The 19,875-nt window shown below is 35.7% G+C and overlaps 1 protein-coding gene and 1 long non-coding RNA gene across 3 annotated transcripts in view; both read left to right on the top strand.

Annotated features, from left to right (window-relative positions):
* LOC149791125 (uncharacterized) overlaps nucleotides 1-19,875 on the top strand; it is a 422,332-nt gene that overhangs the window by 361,972 nt on the left and 40,485 nt on the right. The window lies entirely within an intron of this gene.
* LOC149791124 (uncharacterized) overlaps nucleotides 1-19,875 on the top strand; it is a 97,115-nt gene that overhangs the window by 36,755 nt on the left and 40,485 nt on the right. For both annotated transcript variants that reach the window (XM_089973045.1, XM_089973046.1), the window contains exons 3-7: nucleotides 4,227-4,736; nucleotides 6,350-6,456; nucleotides 7,448-7,702; nucleotides 9,970-10,091; nucleotides 18,225-18,394. In XM_089973045.1, the coding sequence (XP_089829171.1) occupies nucleotides 4,227-4,736; nucleotides 6,350-6,456; nucleotides 7,448-7,702; nucleotides 9,970-10,091; nucleotides 18,225-18,394 (1,164 nt within the window). The remainder of the gene's footprint in view (nucleotides 1-4,226; nucleotides 4,737-6,349; nucleotides 6,457-7,447; nucleotides 7,703-9,969; nucleotides 10,092-18,224; nucleotides 18,395-19,875) is intronic.

Raw genomic sequence — 19,875 nt, 5'->3', positions numbered from 1 at the left:
TGATCGAACCTTCAAACTCCCCATACTCGTCCCCCGTGGTGTTAGTCAGAAAGAAAGACGGGACCAACCGGTTTTGCATCGACTTTCGGCAATTAAACAAGATCACCATATTTGATGCAGAACCAATGCCAGATATGGAAAGTGTATTTTCAAAATTGGCAGGTCATAAATACATTTCCAAATTAGATCTAAGCAAGGGATATTGGCAGATACCCATCGCCGATAATGTCCGCGAGTTAACGGCATTCGCGACTCCCAAAGGACTGTTTCAATTTAAAGTTATGCCATTCGGTTTAGTCAACGCCGGTGCGTCGTGCGTTCGTCTCATGCGCAAATTATTAAACGGAATGGAAAACGTCGACAGCTTCATAGACGACATCTTTGTTTACACGCATACATGGGATGAACATGTTAAGGTATTGCGGGATCTGTTCGATAGACTTCACATTGCAAATCTTTCAGTTAGGCCTACTAAGTGTAGCATAGGGTATTCCAGTTTGGAATGTTTGGGACATCTGGTAAGTGGACTAGGCCAGTTGCAACCTCATCCAGATAAAATAGGAGCAATCAGGGATGCCCCTAGACCAGAGACAAAAAAACAAGTAAGGTCTTTCCTAGGTCTAATCGGGTTCTACGGGAAATTCGTCCCCAACTTTTCGGCTATTGCCAGCCCATTAACGGATTTGACTAGGAAGGGGCAACCGAATAAAGTTTCATGGGGTGTATGCCAGGAAAAAGCGTTTAACACTCTAAAACACAAACTGGTAAGTGCACCAATTTTAAAGTTGCCGGAAATAGATAAACCTTTTGTACTGAGGACTGATGCGTCCGATACGGGTCTTGGGGCTGTTTTGCTACAGGAGCAAGGGGGGATGGAATTGCCCATTGCTTATGCAAGTAGGAAATTGCTCCCTAGAGAGGAAAAGTACTCCGTGATTGAAAAGGAGTGCCTAGGTTTAGTATGGGGAATAGGAAAATTCCATACATATCTTTTTGGGAGGGAGTTTACCTTGCAAACGGACCATCAGCCGCTTTTATATTTGAATAAAGCAAAGGTCACCAATGCAAGATTGATGCGTTGGGCGTTGTCTTTGCAACCATACAGTTTTCGAATCGAGGCAATTCGAGGGTCAGAAAATGTGGGAGCTGATTTTTTAAGTAGGGTGTAATTAGCAAATCATTTCGTTCGGTCTGAAAATTGGAAGTTTTAATAATGATTCATTGTTCACATTCCGTGATTGTTCTAAAAGTGATACCACTTTTTTTTAGGGGGGAGGTATTGTCACGGAATGGTGTAAATGTTGTTAATTAAATACATGTACTCGGGTTTCGTTTCTTTTCTCTGTACAACGATACCCGAGGGTGATTATAATATGGTCTATGTATTTCGAAATCGTGAGTACGATTCGTCCTGTGCCACACGTGCAAGGTGCCTTTGATAAAGAATAACGAAAATTCTAAAGATATAAATACGTTACTACATGTAAAGGACCTTGACAATACTAATGGTTTTGTCAGCAAGCGGCCTGCTAAAAGGATTCGCACAACTCCAGCTGTAGGGCTGAGTGAGTGTTTTGATGGTAGGAATATCCGGGGTGTCCGGTGTTGTCAGAGTGTAGAAACGTCCGTGTGTCCGGAGCGTTTAAGGTGCCGGAGCGTCTAATGTCTAGCGTCCGGAGTGTCCAGAGGGACTAAGGTGACCCAGCTGTAGAGCCGTCAAAAGACCAGGGGGTCCGGAGGGTCTAATATTTCAAGTGTCCGGAGGGTCTAATATTTCAAGTGATCATAGTATTCCGAGGGTCCGGAGTCTATATTGGTTGTGAAATTGATTCAGAGGAGCTGTGGAGCGGATAAGGTGCACGGGTGACGGAGTGCATCTCCACACATGTATTTTTAGCTGTATGCTAATTTTGGGTTAGTAAGACCCAGTGTATTATTCAGGACTGGAAGGATAGATTGTATATCCGTTCTTGTTTAGTGACATAATTTCGCTACCTGAGCGAATACATTTTTTTTACTATGTGTAAATGCTTACATTGTTTACTATTTGAGTGAACTATATTCATCATTCCATTATTGAATCATTTGTGAAATCATTTATCCTGTGTTTTAGGGTTACTATCTAAATTTATTTGTATATTTTTTTCATCTTTGAAACTGTGCGTTTTTTGTTAAATAGATCCAATATTTGGATTATAAATACGCACACATCTTCATCATCCACTACTCATATAAATCGCCACATTAAACCATATATCTGTGTCGTCAAAACGTGTTCTGTTGTTAATCCGAGATATCCCACCCGGTTATCTTGTTACACACACTTGCATTGCTGATCATGAATTATGGAGAACTCACCCTGGTTGTTAGGGCTTTATTTATTGTTGTTTTTCAACTTTTCAATTTGATCAACGCCGCTTCTGTACTTAATGAAAAAGAAGTGGCATCTATCCCTTTTGCTCTGCTCTTCAAATCATTAAATGCATTTTAATTGGAAAATTAGAGCAGGTGTAAGCATGATGTGACATCTGCAGTTTTATACACGAAAGGGATCCAACCTAATAACTAAAGTCATCCTGAGACGACTTTATGGCATGGACCTCTATAACCCGAAATCGACTAAATTCTTGCCGTCAGTAATCCAAAGGGTTATAGTTTCATCTCTCTAACTGAACAATTTAATCTGATTTTTCACACTGAGATTTGCTAACCATTGACGAATGATACTTGAACTCAATAAAAACCATCATTGATGCCTACTCAGCAAATCCGGTCGCTATTGAGTTCAACATCATGGCTAATGCACAGAATTCAGATGGTTTTGGAAAGCTATCATGTACTACGCCCATCATTTAGTTTATTTCTTTTTTTTGTCAGTGTTCGTAATTTTATTATTTCTCAATATAACAACCTGTTTAAAGTTGAACAAGAAGTTTAAAAAAATATTTCACTACTAAATTGCCGATGCACAATAAACGTTATTACGTTATTTTATTATATATAACAATACCATGATCATGTGTACTAATGGGATTTTGTTACTTTAAATGTATATTTGAACTGCTCAACCTACTTGCGACATAATGAGAAGATCATCTTTAAAAACAAATTTAAATGTCACATTTAAATCCTGGACTAAACTGAATAACATTTCACATGGTCCGAATCAGCTTGGAAGTTTGGAGAATCAGCCAGATATATGGACCGAATCAATTAGCGATTTGTACCGAATCAGCCTGGTCCGAGTTTGAGAGTAATTACCACATTAATGAATAATGTTGCTATAATAGATTTATCAATCAAGAAAGTTAACAGTAACATTTGTTTAAAAAATTGTATCGTGGTATTCCGGTGTGTGTAGTTATAAGAAATCTAATGAGTTTATATGAACACACAGACTTTAAAAAAATGCATATTTATCCAATGCAGTTACATACAAAATCAAACGTGCATAATAAATTGATGTTGGAAACATTGAATGAAAAGCATAAACATTTCTTTAACGTTATTTCATTTGGTAGGTAAAGAGTAAAATAATTAAGGATTGTTCAGAACTGATATTATTCATGCCATTTTTGAGCTGTGCATTGAACCATCTTGTTTCTACTTGACACTTCACTGCACAAATGAATACAACTCTTATTCATTAAACGATGACGTCACATCCAGCTTGTATGGAAGGGAGCTTACAAATTCGCGGCAGTTTCTTTCCGTTTGATCTCTGATTACAGGACAATATTTTGCATGAAATGTTTGTGCAAATACAATAGATGCAAACAAACAAATAGTCGGGATAGATTATATGCACAAACTACTATATATCCTTCTATTTACAATAAAATTGTGCATTTCCGGGTTTTCGTCCCCTTTAAGTATAAAGTTTAGCTGTGTAGTAGTTACAGAAATACCACCAATAACAGCTCATTAGGAATGTACTGCGGTACATGTTCTAGCAAAGATGCATACTTCATTATATTAATATTCAGGTTAAAGTACATACAGATATTTTGAATTGAATTATGTTGGATGTTTATAATATAAAAGAGTTGTAAAGGCAACTTCAGAACAAAATATTCAGACAGATTTGAATTGTTATCAGGCACCAATCTTGTAAATATAGGATAATTCGCTATATATTAAAATGTAATTATACCAAATACATCATTTTGCTTATGGACGTTAAAGTAAATAACTGCTGATTCAGCTCGAGGATTGATCTATTTCAGATTTAGAGCAGGATTTGCGACTGCAGCGTCTAGCCAAAGTCCTGAATGATCAAGTACAGAAGAGGAATTTGGCTGACAAGACAGTGAAGCAAGTTGAGATTATATATCAAAGGGAGAAAAAGGATCATGCAGGTGACCATGTCTTGCGTTTGCAACCTGTTGGTCAGGACATTCAATCTAGCTCAGAACCAGATAAATTTCCATCAAAGCAAAGCAATGAACAAGGTGCAAAAGAAATGGAGTCAACTGCTGGCAAGATCAGTGATGACCCAGCAATGGAAATCTTGAAATTGTTGCATGCTAAAGCAGATAAACTAAAGCAAGACACAGATATACCTCTAACGATGGTAGACTTTGCTGGTCAGTTTGCTTTTTACATGACACATCAGACTTTTCTAACGGATCGGGCAATATATCTCCTTGTTTCAGATATCAGTAAGCAAGTTACAGATCCAGTGACAGATGATTGCTATTTTGATATGGAGGGAATTAAATTATGCAAAGTCTATGGTAAGTTTATCTATAGAAACATTAGTTTAAAGTGGCTTGAAAACAGTGCCAAATTTTTCTAAGATTAATAATGGGATAATGGTTAAGACACAGTTTCACTCTATTAACACATGTTAAGGGTGTGAATAGAATGAGTGAAATGTTCAGGCAAGCCCACTTTCAGTTAGGATATTTCCAAAGAAATATTATGTAGCTGTCAATGGAAATTTGGGCCGCCAGATGGTCTTCTTATAGCAGAATCATCCCGGATGTTGTTCTCCCAAAGTATGCGGTACACAAGATTTATGTATCTTTCTCACTTTACGCTGTAAATTAATCATCAGTGACTTAAAATAAGTTGATTGTTTTGTGCACCTTGATAAAAACCACCTAATTTCACTACTGATTGACAGCATGCATATGACTGTACAAAAAAAGTTTGACATTTTCAGGTTGGAGGTTCAGTTATCTCTTTATTACCTCTACTGGTCATAGACCATGACAGTAAGAATACATGAAAGGGTCTCTTTATTACCTCTACTGGTTGACAATAGCATATGGTATCACGGTACCAATTGTTTTTCCATATACCTCAATGCTAATGTTTCGTGAAATAAATATACTTTCTGTCCTACTTGGGCATGCATGTCACACGCTGTCATATAGAACAATGCTAGATTGTCAATTTGACAATGACATAACCAGGTACTCCATTGCATTTAAGAGAGATAACTCTACTGGAACTAGACAGGGGTAAGAGTTATCTAGTCACAACAAGCACATTTTCAGTCATGTGTACCATATTTTAAAAAAATCATAAAAAATACAAAATATGATCTAGATAGAAATTAACACAAACTCACATGTTGCCAAGAGGCTCAACTTTTTTTTAAGCCAAACAGAAAGTACAAGTCTTACATAATGCACCAATCACAGCTAGTTTTGTTCTTTAATTCTGAATACAATGTTCCATACACCTTAAGCTCTGCCCACCTGGACTTGCGCAATTGGTACCGTTATACCATATAGTGTGACCTTTGGACTGTTGTCTATAGCTTACACATCTGTTGGTACAAATTTATGATGGCTACTTCTCATAAACTACATGGAGGATTGCATCATAACTTGACACACACATTAATCTCAAAGTCTACTTTGTCCTAAAAATGAATATTACACTGCTGGTATGGCCACCACAGTATTCACCTTGAAAATGTTGATATAGCTGTTACTCCTGAAATGATGGTCATATCAACATGGTGTGTTCACCAGCAGACTCATAATAATGTCTAGTTGATCTTGAAATTAAATTGTGCCCATGTGACATTTAATAACACCAACATGAATTTCAACAACTATCACTTATAAAGGAAATGGTCTGGCCTTGTATTCCCAGAAATTCCTTTTGGCCAGTAGAGCCTTGGTTCCATCAAGATACTCTTCTCCAAAAATATGAGAAATGTACTAATTGGTTAAATGAATTGCTAACAGTTAAGTGGTAAAAATTCATTTCCATTAGTCTGCCATGTTTGTTTAGCAGCTTTGCATCAGTACCTTGTGAACATTATAAATTTTGTGATGACAGTCCTTCTTTCTTATAGTTATGACATTTCTGTGTAACTTTCCTTTTATAGAGCTTGTACAAGTTTGGTTGAACTCCATACATTCTTGTGCACCATTCCCAGAAGCAAAGACCCCTCCTGTGATTCTGGTGGGAACACATGTGGATCAGATCCAGCAGGTAGGTATAGTTGTAAGTAAGACCAAATAGTCATCAAGGTTCCAGATAGCTAGAAAGTACAAGTTTGTAATACACGTATTAGGTATGTCAATTACTTGCAATTATAATAATATATGTAACTTTCTAGCCATATTGGTCATAAATGAGAAGAACTTATGTAATGGTCCGTCCATTCCAGAGTACACGTTTATTATCTTTACTTCTCCCTTAACTACTTGGAGGATGAAACTTAAGCCACACATTCATCCCATGGATTAGTTGGTCGTAAATACAGATGATGATCCTCGGACATCTGACAGAAAGGTTGTGATAGTAACAATCGTGAAAATCTTGCAATTGCTACACCATCTGAATGGATAGTCATTTTTAGTATGGCCTTGCTACTCTTCTGAATGGATAGTCATTTTTAGTATGGCCTTGCTACTCCTTCTAAATGGATAGTCATTTTTAGTATGGCCTTATTACTTCTGAATGGATAGTCATTTTTACCTTCAGAATATATAGTCATTTTTTGTATGGCCTTGCTGCTCCTTCTGAATGGATAATCATTTTTAGTATGGCCTTGCTACTCCTTGTGAATGGATAGTCATTTTTAGTATGGCCTTGTCACTAAATGAATTATAGTGATCTTAAATGAAAAAGGTGCTAATTTGAAGTCCTGCATGAATTTCCATCATAATTTTAGCAAACAGATTTACTGTTCAAGTCAGATATGGATAAATTGCCTTAAGGAAGTACAATAATGCACAACCATTGTTTTGTTCCAGTTTTGAAACCATGCTAATGTCAAAACATATAAATCCCATATAAACTGATTGTGGCTTGGAAAGATTTCATCTCGGTGAAAAATAGGCCGTTGAGGATAATTAACAATCACCAATTTTATGTCTAAAACCTGTCATGCCAGACCTATCCAGAGACATCATACCAGACCTATTCAGAGATAGATGTTTGGAGATAACATTTGTTAGTAATATTTTTTTGATTTTAGGATTACAGAGAAGAGGTGTGTCAAAGTTACTTTCGGCAGATTCGGTATGAATATCTTGGTACCAAGCCAACCATAGTTCACCTGGCTGATGAGGACTTCGCCATTGACAACACCATAATTGACCAGAAGTTGGATGAGTTAAAACAGAAAATTATACAGCTTGCATCTGAGCAGCCATATTGGGGTCAGCCCATTCCAGTGAGGTGGCTCATATTGGAAGAGCACCTGATGAGGCTTAAGGCTGCAGGTGTCAAGGTACATGTGACTGAGTTATTGTTTTTTATTTTCATGTAATCAACCAAATTCAAGATTAACAGAAAGTAATAACTTAAGTAGATTTTCATACTTTCAATAATGAAAAATAATTGCTTCAAAGAGGATAATGAAGATTACATACTATCATTATAGCAATTGAGAACCCAATAGAAAAGAGACAGATTTTAGGCATTACACACTGTCATTACATCCATTGATAACTCAGTAGAATGGTCACAGACTTTGTGTAAAACTTGTTGTTACAGTCATTGATAACCCAAAATTGGTATGTGTGGAGTAAGTAGTTACCCTGTTTGTGATATTCACAGAGGTCATACATACATGGTTATAATACTGATGTGTGGAGTAAGTAGTTACCCTGTTTGTGATATTCACAGGGGTCATACATACATGGTTATAATACTGATATGTGTGGAGTAAGTAGTTACCCTGTTTGTGATATTCACAGGGGTCATACATACATGGTTATAATATTGTTATGTTTGGAGTATGTAGTTACTCTATTTATCTTGTGATATTCACAGGGGTCATGCCAGGTTACTATAATGATAAACAGGTAGTGGGCTTTTTACTGAAAAAGATCCCCTGGAATTTGCTAAATGTTGTGGAAGTTTGAGAGGGGTTTATAATGAGAGACATATGGTACTGTCCATATCTGAGAAGAAATTTAGTGACATTTTATCTTTGTATACTTTGCTTTCACCTCACTGTAATAGGTGGTTGCAAAAAATCAAAAGTTTGCTTCTTTAACAGAAATCAAGATAAGTCAATATAAAGCAGTTGCTCCTACGTCATGTGTTTATCAATGAATATTAATCATGAACTAATTACAATCAACACTTCAATCAATAGTAATCATGAACACATTACATTCTACACATCAATCAATAGCAATCATGAATACATTACATTCTACACATCAATCAATAGTAATCATGAACAAATTATAGTCAACACTCAATGTTCAGCATCCAATAAATCTGAAAGTAGTAATGAAATGTATTATTTGCCTTCTAATCTACATGTCATGCCATACAGTAGTAATTAAATGTGTTATTTGCCTTCTAATCTACAGGTCTTGCCATACAGTAGTAATTAAATGTGTTATTTGACTTCTAATCTACAGGTCTTGCCATACAGTAGTAATTAAATGTGTTATTTGCCTTCAACTACAGGTCATGCCATACAATAGTAATTAAATGTATTATTTGCCTTCTAATCTACAGGTCTTGCCATACAGTAGTAATTAAATGTGTTATTTGACTTCTAATCTACAGGTCTTGCCATACAGTAGTAATTAAATGTGTTATTTGCCTTCTAATCTACAGGTCTTGCCATACAGTAGTAATTAAATGTGTTATTTGACTTCTAATCTACAGGTCATCCCGTACAGTAGTAATTAAATGTGTTATTTGACTTATAATATAAATGTCTTCCTATACAGTAGTAATTAAATGTATTATTTGCCTTCAGCTACAGGTCATGCCATACAGTAGTAATTAAATGTGTTATTTGCCTTCTAATCTACAGGTCTTGCCATACAGTAGTAATTAAATGTGTTATTTGACTTCTAATCTACAGGTCATCCCGTACAGTAGTAATTAAATGTGTTATTTGACTTATAATATAAATGTCTTCCCATACAGTAGTAATTAAATGTGTTATTTGCCTTCTAATCTACAGGTCATCCCATACAGTAGTAATTAAATGTGTTATCTGTCATCTAATCTACAGGTCAGGCCATACAGTAGTAATTAAATGTGTTATTTGACTTCTGATCTACACAGGTCATCCCATAGTAGTAATTAAAGGTGTTATTTGCTGTCTAATCTACAGGTCATCCCATACAATAGTAATTAAATGTGTTATTTGCTGTCTAATCTACAGGTCATCTCATACAATAGTAATTCAATGTGTTATTTGCTGTCTAATCTACAGGTCATCCCATGCAATAGTAATTAAATGTGTTATTTGCCTTCTAATCTACAGGTCATCCCATACAATAGTACTTAAATGTGTTATTTGCTGTCTAATCTACAGGTCATCACATACAATAGTAATTAAATGTGTTATTTGCCTTCTAATTTACAGGTTATGCCATACAGTAGTAATTAAAGGTGTCATTTGACTTCTAATATAAATATCTTCACATACTGTAGTAATTAAATGTTTTTTTTTTTACTTCTAATATAAATGTCTTCCCATACAGTAGTTATTAAATGTTTTGTTTGTCTTCTTATCTACAGGTCATGCCGTACAGTCTGCTAGAGGAGATGAACAAAAAAGAAGCTGTTAAGATCGAGTCCAGAGAGGAACTAGATCTGTTTCTAAAGTTTGAGCATGATATTGGTAATATCCTTTACTTTGGGTAAGAAACTTCATTATTCTCTATTTCTATTAGGAACAGATTTTAGAACTCTACTCTGAGTGAGAAATTTCATCATTCTCCATTTCTATTAGGAACAGATTTTAGAACTCTACTCTGGGTGAGAAACTTCATTATTCTCCATTTCTATTAGGAACAGATTTTAGAACTCTGGGTGAGACACTTAATTATTCTTCCCTTGATTATGAACAAATTTTATAACTCTATTTGAGTAAAAAAAATCTTCGTTTTTCATAGTTTCTTTAGGAAAAGATTTTTTAAAAAACCATTACTTTCTTGCATGGTGTCTTCTTGTATATTTGTATGCATATTGTCAGCATTTGGAATTATACTTTTATCAAAAATAGAAACAAACCATTCAGAAACTGATTAGTTCTCAAAATAGGTATTGAATTTTATATACATGTGTAACATATATAGAACTTGGAACAAGTTGGATAGTTATCATTCAAGGTAAAAGCTAAGGTTACCAAATTAACATGGGATTTCTTTCATTATTTAATATACCTGTGCACAAATCTACCATTTATCCCTCTGGGTAAAAGATAAGGTTGCCAAATTAACATGGGATTTCTTTCATTATTTAATATACCTTGGAACAAATTTTCCATTTATTCCTCTGGGTAAAAGCTAAGGTTGCCAAATTAACATGGGATTTCTTTCATTATTTAATATACCTTGGAACAAATCTACTATTTATTCCTCTGGGTAAAAGCTAAGGTTGCCAAATTAACATGGGATTTCTTTCATTATTTAATATACCTTGGAACAAATCTACTATTTATTCCTCTGGGTAAAAGCTAAGGTTGCCAAATTAACATGGGGTTTCTTTCATTATTTAATATACCTTGGAACAAATCTACTATTTATTCCTCTGGGTAAAAGCTAAGGTTGCCAAATTAACATGGGGTTTCTTTCATTATTTAATATACCTTGGAACAAATCTACCATTTATTCCTCTGGGTAGAAGCTAAGGTTGCCAAATTTGAATGGGATTTCTTTCATTATTTAATATACCTTGGAACAAATCTACTATTTATTCCTCTGGGTAAAAGCTAAGGTTGCCAAATTAACATGGGATTTCTTTCATTATTTAATATACCTTGGAACAAATCTACTATTTATTCCTCTGGGTAAAAGCTAAGGTTGCCAAATTAATATTGGGTTTCTTTCATTATTTAATATACCTGTGAACAAATGTACCATTTATCCCTCTGGGTAAAAGCTAAGGTTACCAAATTAACATGGGATTTCTTTCATTATTTAATATACCTGTGCACAAATCTACCATTTATCCCTCTGGGTAAAAGATAAGGTTGCCAAATTAACATGGGATTTCTTTCATTATTTAATATACCTTGGAACAAATTTTCCATTTATTCCTCTGGGTAAAACTAAGGTTGCCAAATTAACATGGGATTTCTTTCATTATTTAATATACCTTGGAACAAATCTACTATTTATTCCTCTGGGTAAAAGCTAAGGTTGCCAAATTAACATGGGGTTTCTTTCATTATTTAATATACCTTGGAACAAATCTACCATTTATTCCTCTGGGTAAAAGCTAAGGTTGCCAAATTTGAATGGGATTTCTTTCATTATTTAATATACCTGTGAACAAATGTACCATTTATTCCGCTGGGTAAAAGCTAAGGTTGCCAAATTAACATGGGATTTCTTTCATTCAGTGCACACTTATTGAATGGCAGATGGTGCATTGCATTTGAATCAAGATTTCATTAAATTCTATACTTAGTTGTTTTCTTTTTTTAAAAAAACAGTTTTCATAATAAAGTTTTATACATGGCTGTTTTCTGTACTAACAGTTTTAACAAGATATTAAGGGCCACATGAAGCAAGTTGTGCTTGAGTCTCGTTTTAACAAGCTAATATAGCCAGTCTTTTCATGGTCAGACATGCCATTTTGAAACTAATGTAGCCAATCATTTCATGGTCAGACATGCCATTATGAAACTAATATAGCCAGTCTTTTCATGGTCAGAGATGCCATTTTGAAAATAATATAGCCAATCTTTTCATGGTCAGAGATGCCATTTTGAAAATAATATAGCCAATGTTTTCATGGCCAGAGATGCCATTTTTGAAAATAATATAGTCAGTCTTTTCATGGCCAGAGATGCCATTTTGGAACTAATATAGCCAGTCTTTTCAAGGTCAGAGATGCCATTTTGGAACTAATATAACTAATCGTTTCATGCTTGGAGATGACAGTTTTTAAACTAAAAAAGACAGTATTTTCTTTCATGGTCAGAGAAGCCACCTTTTTGCTAAGCTGTTCTTGGAAGCAAATGACAAAATGCATAATCAGTTTTTGTAAGAACTTAGTTTTACATTTTAGTTATTTTTGAGTATATCTCCTGGAATTTAGTATCCCATAGTCTGGCATCAAGAATACATATGAAACATTTTGCTGGGCTGCATAGTAAAAATTGGGATTTTATAAACAAATCTATATTCGTAAGTGTGAAAGAGGTGGATGGCTACAGATTGATAACTGTCTTGGTCCTATCATTTGAATTATCTTTTACAGTTTTAAGTACATTCCATCTTGCAAAGTGTACTTTATTTGTCATTTCCAGTACTTTCAAAGGAAGTTACCAGCAGGCTTATTTGCTTCTGCCGTGATCAAAATTATGCAATCAAACCTATGCTGTAAATCATCTATGCACAGTATCGTCAAGTCTGTCATATGGTTGACAGTAAATCTTTAATAGGTAGATTTCTGAAAGATAAAGATTACTGGAACCAACATTATACATTGTTTGGTTTCCACGCAATAAGTCAAGTTTCCAAGATCTATTGTCAGTGTAGTTTACTTCAGGGAAGATTCACACCCCCATTGATTCTCAGCCCTAGAGATCAACTATCACAATCACAGGAGCAAACAGTTTAATTTTACATTCCATATGATATGTCTACTTTCTTTCAGTTACTTGCACCAAGTTTTTTTGTCACCATTATCATGCAATTACATTTGAGAATGAGCTGCTTTCTTTGAATAGATCAAATGGCAACATCTTTGGATTTGTCATTGCATAATTATGCTTACTCCAGGTGTATAGTGACTATGGACAGTCTTTGAATGATAGATCAAATGGCAAGGTCTTTGGATTTTTCATTGCATATTCATGCTTACTTTAGGTGTATAGTGTCTATGGACAGTCATTGACTGATAGATCAAACTGCATTGTCTTTGGATTTGTCATTGCATATTCATGCTTATTTCAGGTGTATAGTGTCTATGGACAGTCTCTGATTGATAGATCAAACTGCATCTTTGGATTTTTCATTGCATATTCATGCTAACTTTAGGTGTATAGTGTCTATGGACAGTCTTTGATTGATAGATCAAACTGCAAGGTTTTTGGATTTATAATTGCACAGTTGTTTGCTTCGCAAGTCGTGTAAATGGTAATGGAAAATTCTTCCAATGGTACATTTTTAAAAAGCATCTGGAAAATTCTGATTATCTTTGCCCATATGTCAGTCTATCACTTGTATCATCAAGCTCTTAGAGGGAATGATAATGAGCAAGATCCATGCATATTAATGAGGTGATAAGTAATTTTTGTTCATTTCTGATGCTCGACAATGACCTCATTACTTTACCAAACAGTATTTTCAAACCGTATTGCTATATTAACCTTTGGAAATATGTGTTGTATTTATTTTATCATATTGCATTATTTTACTTCAGTAATCAGCCAGTTCATCGTATTTTACAAAAAACTGGAAAACAAACTTTCTATTTCAAATACATTACCCTAGGCCTTTGCCTCCCCATGATAGGAACTCTTCCTTGTATCTTTTGTGCATGTGTTAACTGCTATTTCTACTTCTGCAGGCTATGTGTTACAGCAGTCTGATATGACCGTATGCATGATGACATTACTTAAAAATTGATGTGGCAATAATTTTGACTTTTAAAAACACCTGCATATGCAAAAATCAGCAGGGAGACTGCTGATGTGATTGTCCTGAGCTCTGTGCTGTTTTTTTTTTTGTCTCTGTGAACATGATTCTAATCTCATCAACAAGGAAAGATCCAACCTAGTACCATCTCAGCAATTTGTTCTCCTAGGCAAGGAGTTTAGTACATGGCAACATATTTTGTCTCCCTCAGGATCAGGCATGAAAATCCAAGCCATAGTAGCGCCTTTACTTTCACCAAATTCTACCCACATGTAAATTTACCCACTAGGCTTGCACAACATAGCAGTGGACCTGATTGTTTTAGATTGCCTTATTATGCGGCATTTGCAATGATCGTTTTACCCAAATGGGGTCCTAAAGTTTGCCCATGTGACCATCCTCTCACCATCTGCACACAGTTGAGGCACCATCAGTGGAACTGGGGAAACTTAATTTGATATATATCTCCCAGTACAACAGCCCATGATTATAGTATGTACTGATGCAAGTAAGGAAGGCTGGAGAGCCCACCTCTTACCATCCTTTCGGGAAACCAGCTGTGCATTCCTTTCCCTCGGAATAACATCTACATATCAATACATTCTGGAGATAATGGTCATTGTGAAAGCCTTTCACTGGTGACGGCAGTATCTGCATGGCAAGAGAGTTTTCATTCTGTCTACAATAGGGGTCACTTCTAACAAATGACAAGAAGAAACCCAGTCCTACAGTGGTGACTTATCTCGTACGACAAGAAGGAACCATGCCCCAAGAGCCTTGCGTACTGGTGTGGGACTTTCTAAAGTAGTGTTATCAGCAGCAAATCCACATACGAGTTCACCATATCCAAGCACTTCTAATATACTAGCCAAATCTTTGTCCCAATACGTTCAACTAATACAGACAAAATGTCTCTTCATCCTTCAGGTTTCAAACAGATACATTATTGATGGGACCAACCTGTAGTGGGCCTGTTCACAACAGGGTGGAATACCAATGCCAACCTTCGTATGTCTAATTCCGCACTTAAAGCCTGGGCTGTTGATGCTCCTTGATCAACTGGAAACAGCCTGGTTGCATAAGCCTACCCTGTAACACCTCTGATTCCAAAAGCGATAAATAAAGCAAGAGTATCAGACTGTCACCTTATCCTCATTGCACTGCTCAGATGGGAAAAGTCATGGATCAACGTCCTCATCAATCATGCAATGGGAACTAATCAGGAAATTTGAATTTTGCTTCATCTATTCAAACAAGCATGAAGACAGTTGTGTCATTCCTGCTCAGAGCAATGGAACCTGCTGGTTTAGGTCATATGAAACTTAGAAATAAACAATTGTCACAACCAGTTGTGGAGAGAATTGCTTTCGCAAGAAGGCTTTCCAATCTAAAACCATACAAAGGCAAATGGCATGTTTTCATCCACAGGTGCACAAACGAATTCATCAGACCTCTCCAGTCATCTATGCAGCAAATAGCTAACTTCCTTTGGCTCTTCATTGAGACAAAGTTTGCACCGAGTACGATAAAAAGTTACCGCTCCAGGAAGACATGATATGGGACAAAGCAAAATCTTATCATGGCTGAACAAGACATATCTGAACCAGTTTCAACTGCATCTCTGGCAAACCTTTTTCAGCAGACAACTTTTAGCTCCCTTTAGCTGAAAGATGTATGTGGCAGGGTTGGATTTGCGAGGTAGTAGTAGTTATCTTATGATGTCATGAGATATTATGATTGGGTAATTATTCTTGAAGAAACATATTTCAGAAGGAAAAATCTGCATTTTTAGGCCTGATACACAAAGTTACAGTGTGCTAAATAAGGAAAACAATACAATAACTTAAATAAGGCATGCTTACAACTTGCCTACATGCTTTGGAGATGTGTCTTCGATTGCATGTAGGGAAAATAAAGAAACAAAACATTTTATTGGGACGATAGATGACAAAGCTGAATGGTTAAGGTTGCTTTGATACAAAATGGAGAACTTTTTAAAAAATTAATCAGATACCATATAACAGCTGCAAATTTAAAGATAGCAGACATGTCAAGGAAAAAAGCAACAGGCAGTGGCTTTAACATTTTATTCTGATGATGACAAGAAAGTAAAGACAGTGGCTTTTTGAGTGTCCTTAATTATCCATGGAACAAGCATACTGCCCTGCTAGTGCCCATGTACATATTTGGGGCATGCATATTATATGTTGCCCTACATGTGCCAATTTATAGATTTATTAAACATGGGGCAGGCATATTATATGCTGCCCTGCTAATGCCCATTTATAGATTTATTAAACATGGGGCAGGCATATTATATGCTGCCCTGCTAATTCCCATTTATAGATTTATTAAACATGGGGCAGGCATAGTATATACTGCCCTGTATGTGCCCATTTATAGATTTAATAAACATGGGGCAGGCATAGTATATACTGCCTTGCTAGTGTCCATTTATCGATTTATTAAACATGGGGCAGGCATAGTATATGCTGTCCTGCTAGTGCCCATTTATAGATTTATTAAACATGGGGTAGGCATATTATGTGCTGTTTATAGCAATCTTTTTGAAATGGAAGGTAGAAACGCATATAATTGTTCAAATGGAAGATAGTGTCACATAACTGTACAAAGTTTATTTAAGATGTTTTTAATTTAAGGGCTCTCAGAACAAGTAACTGTGTCATTCTTGTGACATTTATAACCAGTCTAATGTCTAAAGCATATGTGAAGGGCCTTGCACTTACCTGAAGTTGTTTTCAATTAGGCAATGAGTCACTATTGTGACAGCTATGAACCAATCTAATGTCTACAACAGACACCTACAACATGATACTTAGCTGAAGTATGTTTTGAAATAGGCAATCTGGGTCACCCATGTGAGAGTAATAGGCAATCTGGGTCACCCATGTGAGAGTAATGGGCAATCTGGGTCACCCATGTGAGAGTAATAGGCAATCTGGGTCACCCATGTGAGAGTAATGGGCAATCTGGGTCACCCTTGTGAGAATAATAGGCAATCTGGGTCACCCTTGTGAGAGTAATAGGTAATCTGGGACACCCTTGTGAGAGTAATAGGCTATCCAGGTCACCCTTGTGAGAGTAATAGGCAATCTGGGTCACCCTTGTGAGAGTAATAGGTAATCTGGGTCACCCTTGAGAGAGTAATAGGCAATCTGGGTCACCCTTGTGAGAGTAATAGGCAATCTGGGTCACCCTTGTGAGAGTAATAGGCAATCTGGATCATCCTTGTGAAAGTTTTAACCAGTTGAATGTCAAGAACAAATAGCAATTTCAGGATCAAGTCGATATCACATTGATGACTATTTTGAGGAAGCAATTTATAGGATATTTCTTTGAATTTAAAATTATCATCATGACTCTCAGTCAATTAATGGTGGAAGAATAAATGAGAAACTGAAATGCTTAAATTATTTGCAAACAACAGAGTCATCTCTTCTGTGATGGCTAGAGTCATGTTAAAGGCTCAATTCTGGATCATGCTGTTCATGATGGCTAGAGTCATGTTAAAGTCTCAATTCTGGATCATGCTGTTCATGATGGCTAGAGTCATGTTAAAGTCTCAATTCTGGATCATGCTGTTCATGATGGCTAGAGTCATGTTAAAGTCTCAATACTGGATCTTGAATTTCAGTTTGCTGACATGTCCTGGAGATACAGGTGTATATTGTAAATGGTTCAATTGTCGTACTAAGCAAACATCCAATTTCACAGGCTTTTCAGAATTAGCATGCTATATATTTCACTGTCATTATTATATTACAATCAAAAGGGGAAAGGCAATCAAAAGGCTTTTCAGAATTAAAAGGGTGGGGGAGGGTTTCCTAGTATGGCTACTTCAGAAGTGAAAGTAACAGCAGTGTGAGTCCAAGGTATAAAAGATTATGTAGTACAATAATTACAATTGCTCTGAAAGTTCTTTGTGGAAAAAATCCATTAAAATTTTCATGACATTATGTTAGAAATTGTACTTAGGTTTTTCCCTTTCTTGTAATTCAGGAAGGGTAAGTTTGTATTAATATGAAGCTTTTGTGACTTATGTCAAAATTTGATCACTTGTATTACTCAGTGTCAGTAGTATAGCATTTTATTCAGTTTTGGAATATTCTATTTTTAAACAGTATTTTCCGCAGTGCACACACTTGTTAATGTAAATTACAGGACTGATGAACTGAAGGAACAGATCATGCTGGACCCTCAATGGTTGATTTATTCCTTGAGGACCATCATTACAGCGGAGAATTTTATCCTGATGAAAATAAAATCACCTGCCATCATTCAAAAGTGGCGTGAGTTCAAGAAAACTGGAAAGCTCACTCAGGAATTAATAGGTTTGTGAATGATCAAAAACTTTCAGATGAATTTCATTGCAAAATCCATTTCCTATAAAATTAATACCACAACAAATTTAAAATTGTTTGGATGATTCAGGTATATGGACTTTAACAATGTCATTGAAAGTCAGTTTAAAAAATATGGTTTTTTTTAATTAAAATCCAAATGGTGAAGGCTTGTGCCAGACAGTTTCCATTGCACAGAAAAAAGAAAGACTAGAGCTGACCTACTTCTATTCATTGTGGTGAACCCTCATGCTTTTTAATTCATCTCTCTCCACCTCGGTATCTGGCCCAGGGCTTACAACCCATTGTTTGTTTTTCTCTGGCGACAATGATATAAAAAGTGTCTTGTACAAATTGTAGAAATATCACTTTAATCGCACTTTTAATATTTATCTGAATATAGCTCTATATAGTCATAGACCAGAAGGGTTTATGGGGTGGTCTTTTGTCCATCTCTGTCCACACACGTTTGTCATCACTACCTCTCCTGCTTGGATAAAAATTGACACTCCAATTCATATCATGGTCTAGTTGGTCTTCAATTTGGCCTCAATAGTTACCATCTTAACGATCTTCTTATTATTCCTCAAGAATGGATAGTTATACATGCATGAGATTTTCACAACAAGATAACTGTATCACACCTGAATGGATAGTTATACATACATGAGATTTTCACTACAAGATACTGTATCACACCTGAATGGATAGTTATACATACATGATATTTTCACTACAAGATACTGTATCACACCTGAATGGATAGTTATACATACATGACATTTTCACTACAACATCCTGTATCACACCTGTATGGATAGTTATACATACATGACATTTTCACTACAACATCCTGTATCACACCTGTATGGATAGTTATACATACATGCGATTTTCACTACAGGATGCTGTACCAGACCTGAATGGATACTTATACATACATGAGATTTTCACTACAAGATATTGTATCACACATGTATGGATAGTTATACATACATGATATTTTCACTACAACATCCTGTATCACACCTGTATGGATAATTATTCATACATGATATTTTCACTACAAGATGCTGTATCACACCTGAATGGATAGTTATACATAAATGCGATTTTCACTACAAGATCCTGTATCACACCTGAATGGATAGTTATAAATACATGATATTTTCACTACAAGATCCTGTACCACACCTGAGTGGATAGTTATAAATACATCATATTTTCACTACAAGATCCTGTACCACACCTGAGTGGATAGTTATAAATACATCATATTTTCACTACAAGATACTGTATCACACCTGATTGGATAGTTATACATACATTATATTTTCACTACAAGATCCTGTACCACACCTGAATGGATAGTTACACATACATGAGATTTTCACTACAAGATACTGTATCACACCTGAATGGATAGTTATACAATCATGATATTTTCGCTACAAGATAGTGTACCACACAAG

The sequence above is a fragment of the Sinohyriopsis cumingii genome, chromosome 10 (genome assembly GCF_028554795.1).
Source record: "Sinohyriopsis cumingii isolate HCF-2022 chromosome 10, ASM2855479v2, whole genome shotgun sequence".
Classification (NCBI taxonomy): Eukaryota; Metazoa; Mollusca; class Bivalvia; order Unionida; family Unionidae; genus Sinohyriopsis; species Sinohyriopsis cumingii.
This window is presented reverse-complemented; position numbering and strand designations above follow the sequence as displayed.